The sequence below is a fragment of the Notamacropus eugenii genome, chromosome 4 (assembly GCF_028372415.1).
Source record: "Notamacropus eugenii isolate mMacEug1 chromosome 4, mMacEug1.pri_v2, whole genome shotgun sequence".
NCBI classification, from domain to species: domain Eukaryota; kingdom Metazoa; phylum Chordata; class Mammalia; order Diprotodontia; family Macropodidae; genus Notamacropus; species Notamacropus eugenii.
The window spans coordinates 55,237,565-55,251,251 of record NC_092875.1 but is presented as its reverse complement, the minus strand read 5'-3'; the positions used below and the strand labels follow the sequence as shown (position 1 = coordinate 55,251,251).

General features: G+C 45.6%; 1 protein-coding gene across 1 annotated transcript in view; it reads right to left on the bottom strand.

Moving 5' to 3' along the window:
- NCAN (neurocan) overlaps window positions 1-13,687 on the bottom strand; it is a 55,966-nt gene that overhangs the window by 29,193 nt on the left and 13,086 nt on the right. Inside the window, exons 6-7 of the mRNA XM_072601108.1 lie at window positions 12,421-13,176; window positions 7,621-9,006 (exon numbers count right to left, since the gene is read on the bottom strand). Of these exons, the coding sequence (XP_072457209.1) occupies window positions 7,621-9,006; window positions 12,421-13,176 (2,142 nt within the window). The remainder of the gene's footprint in view (window positions 1-7,620; window positions 9,007-12,420; window positions 13,177-13,687) is intronic.

Below are 13,687 nucleotides of genomic sequence, written 5' to 3'. Positions count from 1 at the left end.
TTGTAGTCACTTGCTTGTAGTAAGTGACTGAATAAGGACTTGAACCCAGATCTTCTGACTCCAAATATGTATCCTTTGGCACATGACAAGTGCTTAGTAAGTGATAAAACTTTCTCAATACCCATCAGACCTCACGACAACTATCTGATTTTGGTGAATGACACAGACACAATGATTCTGCCAGAAGGATTCTAGAAAGCATTGCCAGGAATCATGTTCCACAAATGGTGTTTACCTTACTGGTCCTAATCAAAGGCAAGGATTCCAGAAGAGAAAGGCAGATTTGGAAAGTAATCAGCCAGTTAAGAAGCAGACATGTAAGGACCAGATTTGGATTTCTGGACCACAGCTTAAAAATTAGAAATAAGAAGCTCCTGATCAGAAACAAATGCTTTAACAAGGGCTGGTAGGAGTGCATTTGCCCATTGTCTTGTAAATCTGATCAAAAGGACTTTAAGGTGAAAAGGAGGGGGGAAGGATGGGACCATGATGGGGAAGAAAAGCAATAAATAGATCTGCCCAGACATCTGTAGGTGATAACATATTAAAAAAGAGCTAGCAATAAAAAACCATAGCCTCAGATGTCCATACTCAAGATATAAAGCATTTTTTGAAAAGTAAGATAAACTAGAGATCTTAATATAAAGGAAAAAATTGCACCTCCTAGCTATAACTGAGACTTGGTAGTATGAGCGATGGGGTTCAGACTTTGGGAAACTCCTTGGACTCTCCTTCAACCTTCCCACTTAATCTGGCCTTTCATACCCAAATCTGTTACCCTTAACCTAGCTAGGTCCTCCATAGTCTTTTGCCTCGGATTGTCCCACCTGTTTACCTCCCTAACCCTTCAGGGTCTGATGCCTCCCAGATTGCCTCCAACAGTTTCCCATCCTTGATTACATCATTACTTACCCCAGTCCCATCAAGATACTCCTTAGACCCCTCCTCTCAGACTACTAGACCACCCCCAGATCCCTCCCACAGTTTTTCTGTATATAAATACCATCTCACCTTCATGAAGGCACTCAGATTCTAGCTCAGATTCAATCTAGCTCAGATTCTATCTAGTATACTTGTCAATACAAGCATCACAAATGGTGAGGCTTCATAAGAGTCAATCCAATTTAGCGAATCTTTAATAAACTTTGTTTTACTTTGACTGAAAAAAGGCTTGGGTCTAATTCATTCAGGCAGGACCTGATGTGTAGGCATTTTGGGGTCCCAAGCACCCCAAACCTCAACATTATAGTTCCCTGACTTCAACATGAGAAACATGCCTGAAATAGCACTCTGGGAGGGGATTTGTTATTGAAAAGGAACAGAATAGATAACAGGAATAGTGCAATAACTGTACATTAAGAAGATATATTTGTGTAGGGAAATTTAGGAAGTAGAAGGGGTAAGCCAGTATGGGGCAGAGCATTTGAGTCAACAGTAACAGAAGAGTTAGTGTCGCAGGGACAGAAAAAAGAAAGAGATGAAACATCAGAAAACAGATCACAAATCTGGGACAGTGGCACAAAACTTGGTTATCAATCATCCAAGCATCTGCTTGAGTTCTCTTTTTTGCCTAGAGCACAGCAGCTATTAAATTCTTGGCTTGCCATAATGCTAATTTCATCCTTCAAAAGATGTAGGAGCTAAGAGGAAGAGTTCTATTCTGGACCTAATCTTCTGTAATCAGGAGGAACTAGGTGCTGAAGTAGCAAGGAGGGGAGCCTTGGAGGAGAGGGATCATTGAATCTTAGAATTTTATGATAATGAAGGAAAGGGAAGTTGGGCAGAGTTTGATAGGCACCTGTAGAACACCTTCAAATGGTTCAAAGAGAGTCAAGATCCCATGGACTAAAATCCTACAGGAAAAGTCATTGCAGGAGGGATGAGAAATTCAAGAATGAAATTCTAAACATACAAAGAAAGAGCATTCTGAGGAGACAGAAAAAAGAAGACCAGTGTGGGTAACAGGAAACTCACTGACCTACTTTGATTGTTAAAATACACACCAAGAGGATGAGGATAAGGACAGGTAATAGCGAATAAATGCAAAATTGTGTCCCACTGTCAGGGGTGCTGAAGCTAAGAATGAGCTGAGGCTGGTGGAAAGCTAAAGACATTTAAGAGTTGGAGGGCTTCTTTTTTGTTCCTATATGGAGAATAAAGGAGATCAAAGAAAAGATGTGACCACTGTTCAGAGGGGAAAGGATGGTAATTATAGGTTAGAGTGAGAAGGCAGAGCTGCCCAATCATTATTTGGCTTCTGTTTGCTCAGCTAAGGAAAATGCTCTTTGGACTAGAAAATGCAGAACAGAAATGACTAATACAGAGTTAATCCTAAAGATAGCTAAAGAGATAGGAGGATCATAGAGTAAGGGATCTTAGAGATCATAGAGTCCAACCCCCTCTCTTTACAGAGGAGGAAACTGAGGCCCAGAGAGGTTGCAACTGGCCCAAGGACACACAGATAGTAAATGCCCAAATTTGACCTCAGGTCCTCTGACTTCCAAATTCAGGTCTTTTTCCACTCCACCAGGCTTCTAAAGTCGGTTAGCTGCCCTTGAAAAGTCCAGCGCCTCAGGCCTTGACAAATGAAGTACAGCCCATATTACAGAGACAACTAGAGGGTGTGATTGCTGAGTCACTGTCAGGAATTTATGAAAAATCTTAGAGAGCAGAAGAGGACTGGACAAGGACAAAGGTTGTCCTAATTTATGAAAGTAGGGAGAGTGAATCTAAAAATTGCTGGCAGATTGAGCTTGGCTTTTCTATCTTATAAATTCTAGAGCATATTATTAAAGGTATGAAGAGTGGTCAGCTTAAAAAGGTGATTACCGAGTCTCTAGAATTTCATTGAGAACAGGTCCTGTCACGTTAGCCTCATTCCCTTTTTAATTTTTTTCCCTAGTTACCATATCAGTAATGCCCTACTTGATCAGTGACTCCCTGTCACCTTCAGGATCAAACATAAAATCTCCTGTTCATTGTTCACAGCCCTTTATAATCTGATCCCCTTCTACCTTTCTAATTCTCTTACACTTTACTTTCCTCTACATATTCTTCAGTCCAGTGACAATGCCTCCTGGCTTTTCCTCACAGAAGACACTCCATCTCCAGACTCCCCAGTGTTTTCATTGGCTGTCCCTCATGTTCAGAAATCCCTCCCTCCTCATCTCCACCTCCTGACTTCCCTGGCTTCCTTCAAATCCCAGCAAAAATCCCATGTTCTTCAAGAAGCCTTTCCTGATTCCCTCTAGTGTGAGAGATCTATTGATTATCTCCAGTTTATTCTGTACATAGCTTGTTTGTACATAGTGGTTTTCATGTCTCGCCTTTAGACTGTGAACTCCTTGACAACAGGGATTGATTTTTTTTTTTGGTTATTGTTACCTTTCTTTGTATGTCCAGGGTTTAACCCAAAGCCTGGTGTGTATATGAGTAGCTGCTCAATAAATGCCTTTTGATAGATCAGGCAAATGCTGTAGATACCTGTATTTTAGTAAAGCGTTTGATGAAGTCTCTCATATGGACAAGATGGAGAGATGTGGAGTGGATAATAGCATTGTCACATGAACATGCTGCTAAATGAAGGTGGAGGAAATCATGAAGCCATGTTGACTGGGTCAGCTACAACTTGATGTTACATAATCTAAACTGGGTTCTCACCATTGCAAGGCAATTTTTTTATACCTCCCTAATCAATTCACTAACCCATTTACCACAGGTCTCTTCCAAACTTTTAAAATCCCCCTTCTAAACTCCTTTGGCTCTTCTGTTTTCATCCTTTTAACTAAAATTTTTGCTTAATATTTTACAGGAAAAGAAATGAAGCCATTTGCTGAGATTTCCTTCTTTTCCCCTTCTCCTCATCTCACTTTATCTAGGTGCCCTCTTCCATTATCTCCTGGTTACCCCTCTCTCACTGCTGGAGATGATTCTCATATCTGTTTATCTCTCTGCTGACCTTTAGTATCACATCTCCAACTGTCTATTGGAAATCTCAAACTGGATGTCCTGTAGATACCTTAAACTCAACATGTCCAAAACTAAATTCATTATATAGTCTCCTAAACTCTCTCCCTAAAACTCTTGAGGGCATCACCATCCTCCCAGTTACCTAGGTCATATTCTGATCTACAAAATAGAGAAACTTCCAGTTTGGCCATACGTATTTTTCCTTGGTTATACTGCATCTGGACCATTCTGTACAGTTCTAGGTTCCTCTTTTAGGAAGGATATGAAAAAAAGTGGAGACCATCCATAAGAAACCCACTAGCATTATAAGGGAACTGGAGACCAGTCCATATATCGATGACCTCTGAGTGCCCTTTCAGCTTTGGGATTCTGGGATTCCAAATGGACTGCTTTTGTGATATGGTGAACTCCTTGTAACTAGAACTTGAATGTCAGAGATATTGTGTAGAGAATTCCTGTGCTGAGTAGGTGGTGGGACTAGATCCCCTCTGAAGTCCCTTTCAGTTCTAAGATTTAGTATCCTATAAAAGTGAACCCCTTGGTGTCGAGGGAGAGACCTCCTTCTATTTGGATGCTGCCAATCTTCCACCCAATAATCAGTCTGATGACAAAGGTTCTCAGGAACTCAGCTTTAGAGATTTATGTTTTTCTTCCCAAAATTAAAACATCTGAACCATAAAACAAGGAAAGTAAGGCTCAGACAGGGGAAATAACATGTGAAAGGTCACACAGTGAGGAAAGGACTGGAAATGGGGCTGCAGAGGCAGATCCAAGATGGCAAAGCAGCAGGAATAAGTACATTAAGGAGCTTCTCCCAACAAAATTCTGCCAAATAGATCTAGAAAACATTCAAACTGAATCCTGAAAAGGGAATCCAAAAAAAAAAAATTCACAATGAGTCATTTTTCTAGTCCAGGTTGGCAGAGAGATAAATAGGGAAGACTGTGGACAATGGGGTCAGGGTTTGGCTGGGAGTACAAATCTGCATGAAACATTCCAGTGCCCAAGGGCTGGAAGAAGACAGAAGTTGTGTGCTCGAGCAAGACAAGGTCCCAAATCTTGTGCCTCGACCTCATGCAAAGTGTAGGATAGGTGCCAATTGGCAGCTTTGCTACTTGCTACCTAGTTCCAGCTTATAGAACCAATGCATACTGAAGAAGGGCCATGTGCACAGGGATGGTGCTCTGAGGTGATCAGCTGTTGCAAGTCCCTAGACTGTATATTGACCAAGAAGTGAGTTCATAAGCAAACAGCAGCTGTGTGGCTTAGACCCCAGGAGCAAAGCTGGGTCTCAGATCCAACCTTTAGCCCAGTTCGAAGCCTATAGAGGAATAACCAAGGAAGGAATCCAAAACCAAAAGGAAACTAGTTCTGTCACTATGAACCAGTAGAGCTTTCCAGCTGGCTGATTGATAGTGGCTGAATTTAACAGCCTTCTACTGAAACTCCAGAGGAGGCAAGCCCACAGGCTTGCTGCTCAGACCAAGCCCAGGCTGGCAACTTGCAAAGCTCAAACCAAAGCAATCAAACTTGCCCTGGATCAGACAAATAGAAGAACTGAACATTTCCAGGTCTCCAGCCTGAGTTGTCCCTGAGATCCTGGAATGACACAAAGTATACTATGCCAAGAAAACAGCAGTAGGACCAATCCAGTTACTCCCTCCAAAAGTGAGCAGAGCCTTGAAAACGTCAGGAAGCAAGCTGGATGACTGAGCAAACAAAAAAAAAGAATTCCATCATAAAAAAGCTATTATGGTCACAGGGATGCTCAAGACATAAACCCAGAAGAGAATGACTCCAAAATATCTACAAGTAAAGCCTCAAAGAAAATCATAGTTTGGGCACAAATTCAACTAGAATTCCTGGAAGAGATGAAGCAAAAGTTTTTTTTTAAAAGAATTTAAATTTTTTTTTTTTTATAAATGAAATGAGAGTGCTAGAGGAAAAAAAAAGAAAAGAAATGAGAGATGGAAGAAAGAATTGGAAAGGAAATTTGCAACTTGGCACAAGAGGTGCCCAAGCAATAAACTCCCTGAAAATTAGAATGGACCAAATAGAAAGAAGGCAGATTTTTGCTGATTAGAAGAAATTAATTTAAAAAAACCAGAAAATGCCATAGGGTTAGAACTCAAGTCTCCTGATTCCCAACTTGTGGCTTGAGGAGCTCTTCCCAGTAGCAGTGACTTCAGAGAAGCAATAGATCAGGACCCAATACCTCCTTTAGGTTGGTGTCCCTCCCCTTGGTAGGCAGGCTGATCAGTTAGTTCATCATGGAATCTAACCTCATCAGCTGTAAAGCACAAACCTATTTGTGATAAGACCACCATGTGGGAATCTAGCTCTATTCATGGCCTCAGTCTTTAGATCAAGTTGTCTTGGTCTTTGATGGTCCAGGAAGAGAGAGAACCTGAGATAGGGTCACCTATAATCCTAAAGATGAACACTGTGAATAATGAGACCTTGTGGGAGGACTAACAGAGCTTAGGATCCTGGAACTAGAGAGTGGGATCACTGTCCAGAACCCTACGACCTACTCAGAATGCAACTCAATTCTTGATTGCCAAAGCTCATACATCTATATCAATACTTTAAGGACCTATGATCATATCGGTGTAGATAGTGTCTCTATCAGGACTGGGCCAAAACTCCTCAATGACTTAGTTGATGTTTTCATGAGCTTATATGGCTAAAAAAATTGCCATCACCTGGAGTTTATCTTTCTGGTGGTGAATCTCTCTGAACTTAGCTAGGGGTTGTTTCTTGGACATAACATATACCATCCATTACTCAAAACCTTGAGTTTCCCTTCCCTTCCCTTCCCTGCCAGAACTTATAGTGTGGCATAGTGGACAGGGAGCCATGAAGACAGGAAGACACAGGCTGAAGCCCTGACCCTGTAGAACTGGTGGTGCTCCATCATTTCAGTTGTATCCCACTTTTTGTGACCCCATTTGGTGTTTTCCTGGCAAGATACTGGAATAACTTGCCATTTCTTTCTCCATCTCATTTTACAGATGAGGAAACTTAGGCAGACAGGGTTAAATGACTTGCTCAGGGTCACTCAGCTAGTAAATGTCTGAGACCAGATTTGAACTCAGGAAAATGAGTCTTCCTAACTTCAGACCTGGCGCTCTATCCACTGCAGTGCCCTCTAGCTGCCCTCCGTGGAACTGGACAAGTCACTTAGCCTCTGTTCTAGGCACCTATGATTAAATTGCAGAAAAGTGTTGATTTGTATCGTTAGGGAGAGTTTTCTAATCAGGTAGTTCCCTGTGTCAATGAAGTGACAGGTTCTCGATTGGGGCTTATGCTCTGCTGGCCTAGTCTTTGAGAACCCAGAATCCCTTCCATGCTGTGATAGGTAATTGGAGGCTAATGTATCAGAGGGTTAGTGGTGATTGACATTTATATGGCTCTTTCTGGTTACAAAGTGCTTCAGTGAGTTGTGGCTTGAATGAATTAGAAACACCAATAACCCAGAAAGCGCACCTTGCTAGAGCTGGGCAAAAGAGACCCAAAGAACAATCTTCTCTGACCAAATACTGGCCGCAGATGGGATCCTCCCCTTGCATTTCCTGTCTTGTCACACAGAGCTGACTGCCTGCCTCTGGGGAGGGTCACCCTTGTTTCTGCCTCTGGTTCAGTACTTACCTTCCTCACTGCTTCGGTTACTCTCTCCTGCCCATGATCCGCTTTCCAATTCCCCCATTATCGATGTTTCTTCTCCACTCCCAGCCTCTTCGAGAGCCTGAGCCCCTGCATCCAAAGCAGAGCTTGGCCCAATCTCTTGGGAGTCAGGGATCTCTAAGACCTGAAATCTATGCCTTTGTACGTGAAGGGTAGTATCTCTGGTTGGCTCTCCTTCTTCCAGTAGGCCAGGCAGTAAGGGAGCCTGGGTCTGGGAGGCCTCCCACAAAGCCCCCTTCTGCCCCTCTCCGGAAGTGTCATCTCCTTCTGGCTCTAGGGTGGCAGGGGTGGCCTGATCTTTCTTGGGCAGGGTTGAAGCTCCTGGTGTCCAGGGTAAAAAGACTACCTCTCCCAAGGGGGTCCCTTCCTGGGGAGAGGCTGAGCTGGCTGGATCCATGGTGGGGGAGGCGGGGCTGGCTAGATCCATGGTAGTGGACGGCAGTTCACGGGACTGTCCAGCTTCAGAAGCTGGCTGGGGTGAGGAGGTTGTTAGTTTAGACTTCTCTTGAGATTTAGGCTCCCTGGTTCTGGTCGATTCTTCAGAGTCAGGACTGGGCTGCAGGCTCTGGCTTCCTAGAACTAGAGCAGGAGAAGGAATGGATGTGTAGAAATCAAGCTTCTCCATTGCTTTAGATGCCTCCCATGTCTCAAGCTGGGCAGTTGGGTCCTGATGCAACAACAGACCAGATCCTGGACTTGGGGAGGAGGTGTCTTCTCCATTTGATGAGGTGGTCCCTAGCCCCACAGTCTCATGGGGTCCAGCATATTCAGTAGGACTGACCACTTGGCCTTGCTCAAGCTGTTGGCTGTCCCACCCTATAGTCAGGGACCAAGAATTAGCCTCTAGATCTACTTTATCCTGGGACTTGGGGTCAGGGAATGTGGATGGTGCAAGTGGCTCAGTTCCATTTATCTCTGGTTTAATCTCAGTCCCTCCTGGGATGTCTCTCCCTTCAATTGGCCAGTCAGTATAGGGGGAAAAAGGACTGTGGGGGACTCCTGGGGCAGCTGTGGTTCCACCATACAGAGACAGCTCCATGTCATCTCTGGCACTGACAGAGAGATAAGTGCCCAAGGTTGGTGTGGGCAGAGATATTAAGGGTGGTTTGGGGGCCCGGAGCATGGCCAGAACAGGTATATCCCGGCCACCATGGACCTCCCCTGAAGAGTCCTCAGGGTCTCCTGGCTCCATGCTCATGTGGGGATCTTTGTTGGGGGCTGAGGTTCCCTGTTCGGGGTCCTGGGCATCATCCTGACTCCCAGAATGGGCATCTTCTTTTTTCTTGGGGGCTGGTGATGGCACAGAGTTAGGGCTCACTAGGCTTCCCTCACTTTGGATTCCTGAAGACCCTACAATAAAAATAGCATGTAGCAGGTTAGAAGCAGAGATGCCCAACTGGTCAAAGCTTGGGGCAGTCAGTCATGGGGACCCCACCACAAGGGAGCTATTTTCTCCTTGGCCAGTCCCTTCCTTTGCTTCCTCAGTCATACTCCTGGGAGCTTCCTCTTTTTTTGATCCCCAGGATCTGAGGACAGAGGGAATCTCACAATTCAGACCACAGGGCATAGTGGAAGAAATCCTAGTGCTTCTCGGTGATGGAACTTTGGGCAAGTAATTTTATCTCTCAGAGCTTCTGGTTCCTCATTTGTAAAACTGCAATAATATTAACATTTGCACTACCTAAGGTGGGCTTGGGGCTTTTTTTTTTAAGTTTTTTTGCAAACCTGAAAGTGCCCTAGGAAGGATTCTTACCTTAGGATCTGTGAATAGATTTCAGGGGACCTGTGAACTTGGATGGGAAAAAAATGACACCTTTCTTTTCTCCAATTTTTGCTTTCCTTTGTAATCCTATTTATTGCAGTTCATGCCTTTGAAAGCACAGACACAGGAAAGGTTAAGAACTATCATGCTATAGCAATGAAAGTTATTCAGATTATTTTTAATAATAGGATTAAGCATCTGCCCTTCCAGGACCACGGCCTTTGGTCTCTATGGCTCCTCATGGTAGGAAAAATGATTCTACCTCAGGGACTGGGCCATGAGAAGTCCAAGGTTGGTTTTGGGTCCTGGAAGATCTCGAGAGCACCAACCAATCCCAGCCCCTACAGGTTGCCATGGAAGCAGTAAGCTGTGGTTGAGAGGGGTTGGGGAGTGGAGACAAGCTGCCTTGGGGTCTCACCGTCTTCTGTGAAGGAGGGAAGAAAAGGGGAGAGCTGGCTTTTCCAAAGTGGGCTTTTATGGTGAGACCTGAGACCATCTGTAAGCTAAGGCATGATGTTGCAGGGATTAAGGGTTGGGGGAAACATTGACTGTCTTCCCTTTCCTCAGGGCTTAGCTGTGGGAACGGGGCTTTATTTTCCCAGACATGCATCTTAGGCTATGCCACCCACCCCACTCCCCCATCCTACCCAAGAACAAAGAAGCATTTCCTTTCCCATGCCCAATGCCATGGAAGGAAGTTCCCCTCTTCCAGCTATGGCGTCTCTCTCAGACCTACTCTTCTCTAACATCCCCTAGATTCTCAGTTCTCCAGGAACCTGGACCTAAATCCTTCCATGGTTTTCTCTTCTCCCATGTCCCTCCCAACTTCACCCAAATGGCATGAGGACAGGCCAAGTTGCCCTCTGTAAAATTATGGGCAGAATTCTGGAAGAACTATCCAAGCCCATAGGGTCACAGATGGCTTTGAGCATGGGAAAGGTCACTGAATATCAGATCTACAGGGAGCCTCAGGATCCTAACTTTAGAGTGGGAAGGGATGTTGCCCATCATCCAGTTCAACCCCTCCCATTTAACAGCTGAAGAAAATGAGGACCAGAGAGTGTCCAAGGTCACAAGTGGCAGATTCTAGAACCAACTCTAGAACCAATACTCTTTTTGTTGTACCAGATAGCCTTTGAACATAGTATGTCAGAGCTGGAAGGGAACTCAGAGACCATGTGACTCAACCTTTTCATTTACAGATAGGGAAATGAAGGCCCAGAGAGGGAATGGCATGCTCAGAACTCTTACCGATAAAAAGTAGGAAACCTGGGGTATCCTGACTGATGGTCTAAGCCTCAAGACTTCCTGACCCAGGAGTACCTCATTGGGTCCTAAAGAAAAAGTGGTTGGGGAGGGTGTTGAAGTTGTGGGTAGGAGAGGGGGAGGGGACCTGGAGGCCTAGACTCCAGTTTACATGGGATGTGACTGGTTGAGAAGGAGATGACAAGTGGATTAGGTGAACCCTCCATCCCTGCAGGTGCTTGCTCCCTTGAGTGTCCTCTTAATGGCTTCCCCTATAAAACTTAATGGCTTGCTACAATCTGCAATTCTAGTTTTAATGAGCTACCTCCACAAAACATTTATTTTTAGTTGGAAAAATAAAGTATCAGCTGGGCCTGGGCTGCCACCCCTCCCCTAAGAAGTCAAATCCTTTGATACTACTGGAGGGTGAGTTGGGAAATAGAAGCATCTTCTCCATCCATCTTGGTGACATGGACACGGGCTGGGTTGTGCCTCACCAACCACTGCCCCAGGCAAGTTCCCTCTTCACAAATGCCCTCAGGAAAGGGACCTCTCTGTCTCCACTTACTTTAATTTGGGCACAGAAAGGCTTATAGAACACAAAATATCATATCTAGAAGGGACCTTAGAGACAATCTAGTTTTTCCCCTCTTGTTTGTACAGATGGGAAAGTGACCTGCTCAAGGTCATGTTGTAAATTAGTAAAGAGCTAGAAGCAGAACCAAGGCTTTCCGGCTCCCAAACCCAACCTCTCCCTAGTGGGATAGAGACACTAACACCGACATAGAAGATAGCTCTTTTATATCTGATCCATCTATGGTTTTCCAGGTCCCCAAAAGACCATGGACCATTCACTTCCTACCTCTGGACCTCAGTCTCCTTTGTAGGATGAAAAAGTTGGACTGGATGATCTCCAACATCCTTTAGACTGTTCTAAGGCTCCTTCCAGCTCTGCCAGTCTATGTTCTCTGAACCCTTCTAGAGAGAAGCCTCCCCTCAGGTGGGGTTGTATCTCTTCTGCTCTTCATTCCAACTAAAAGAAAGTACAGCTGCCAGGGTGCATAGAGGGCCGTAGGCACTGCAGGACCCCCTCAATACCATTCTGAGCACTCAGGGGCTTTGGGAAATTGACTCTGCCTGACCCCTTGGCCTTCAGACAGGTCACTGAGTCTCCTGAGGAAGGGACTAGGATGGTGATGGGCTTCTGGGTCATGTCAGAGAAGGAAGCTCTGAAGGAAGTGGGTGTTTGGCCTACTAAGGAGAAATCTGGGGCGGGGGGAAAGAGGAGAGGAGAAGGGGGTCTGGGTTCCTGAAGAACTATTTGAAGAACTGTCATTTACAAGAGCAAGTGGACTTTTTTCTGCTTGGTCGCAGCGGGCAGAACAATCCATGGAATTTGCAAAAAGACAAATTTAGGCTTGCTTCCAGAGAAAATGTCCTAACAATGAAAGCTTTCCCAGAATGGAATGGGCTGCTCAGGAGGTAGCACATTCCCCCTCACTGCGGGTCTTTGGGTAGAGGCTGGGTGACCCTTTGTGGGGGACACTGGAGGGGAGATTATTTTGAGGTACAGACAGGTTGGATTGGATGCTGAGTTCCCTTCTAACTCTGAGATTGTGACTCCCTCTTTAGACCTGAGGTTCCCCAAGGATGCTGCCTAGCGGGGTTTCTCAGGAAAGTGTTGGTCTTGAGGGGTTCTGCAGAATTTCCAGCTGCAGGGTTCCCTCCAAGGGATCTGGTTGGGGTGAGAGACTCACTAGAGTAGGGTCTGTCCACCTCATTGGACAGAGTGCTCTGGGGGCCCAGCATGGGCCTAGTGGCTGTGATTAAGGGCAACTCCACATGGTTCCCAGCCTCCTTGGTGCCTGGGGGAGTGGGGCTTGTGCCTGTCCTGATGCCCCACCCCATCCTGGAGGTCGCTTGCTCCAGAAGCTGCTGCTGGAAGTACCGTCCATTCAGTCCCCTCCTCCTGGCCGTGGTGCCCACTGGAGTCGCCGCAGTGCTGCTCGCTGGCTGGGCATCAGACTCCATGCCCATTTCTGTGGTAGATGCCACAGTCCCCTTGACTTTAAGGTCCTCTGTGAGTCTGGGGTTTGAGGTGGCACCTTCTGATCCTACCACGGCTGAGTGTAGGGTCTCTATGCCCTCCAGGAATACTGTCTCTGTTTGGAAACCTCCAGGCACAGGTGTTCTGTCTACCATATTTAGCCATGGATCCTCTTGTCTGGCCACCTCTGGCCCCTGGGACCTGGCTGTGACTAAGGAAGGCATCCCAGGAAATGGAACTGGGGTCCCCCCTGCCTTTCCAGACCCAACCTCATTGGGAAGCAGGGAGTGATCCTGGGGCTGCTCATCAGCAGGGACTCCACTGAACACCAGAGGGTCCTGGGAGTCCGGGGGCAAGACATTCTCTTGGCCTATGATGGGCAGATCTTCTGCAGACAGAGCCTCTAGGTCCTCCCCATCAGCAGCAGGGTTGTCTCGGTACCTGGGTGGAGATGTGGGGTGATGGGCTGTAAGAGAATCAGGAACACCAAGACTTCAGTGCCTATGATTGTTAACATTAGCATAACACTTTATAATTATAATTTCATTTAATCCTCACAGCTCTGTAAAGCAGGTGATATTATTATTATTTCCATTTTACAGATGGAGAAACGGAGGCAGGTAGTGAAAGTGACTTGCCCAGGGTCATCCAGCTAGATTTGAACTCAAGTCTTTTTGACTCTAAGCACAGTGCTCTATCCACTTTGCCACCTAGCTGTCACTAGCTACTGTGAAGGAAGGATTGGTTTTGGAGTCAACAGATGCAACTCTGATTTTTCCTAGCGGTGGACAAGACCTACCAAGGGCAGGAAGGGACGGATGAAAATGATATTACAGAGGGAGAATCGACAGATTTCGGGACTGATTGGACGTGGGGCATGGGGCAAGGGAAGAAGTCCCAGGGAACACTAATATTTCCATCTGAGGTGACTGGGGCAATGCTGGTACTCTTTTTAGAAACTAGGAATGCAGGAATGA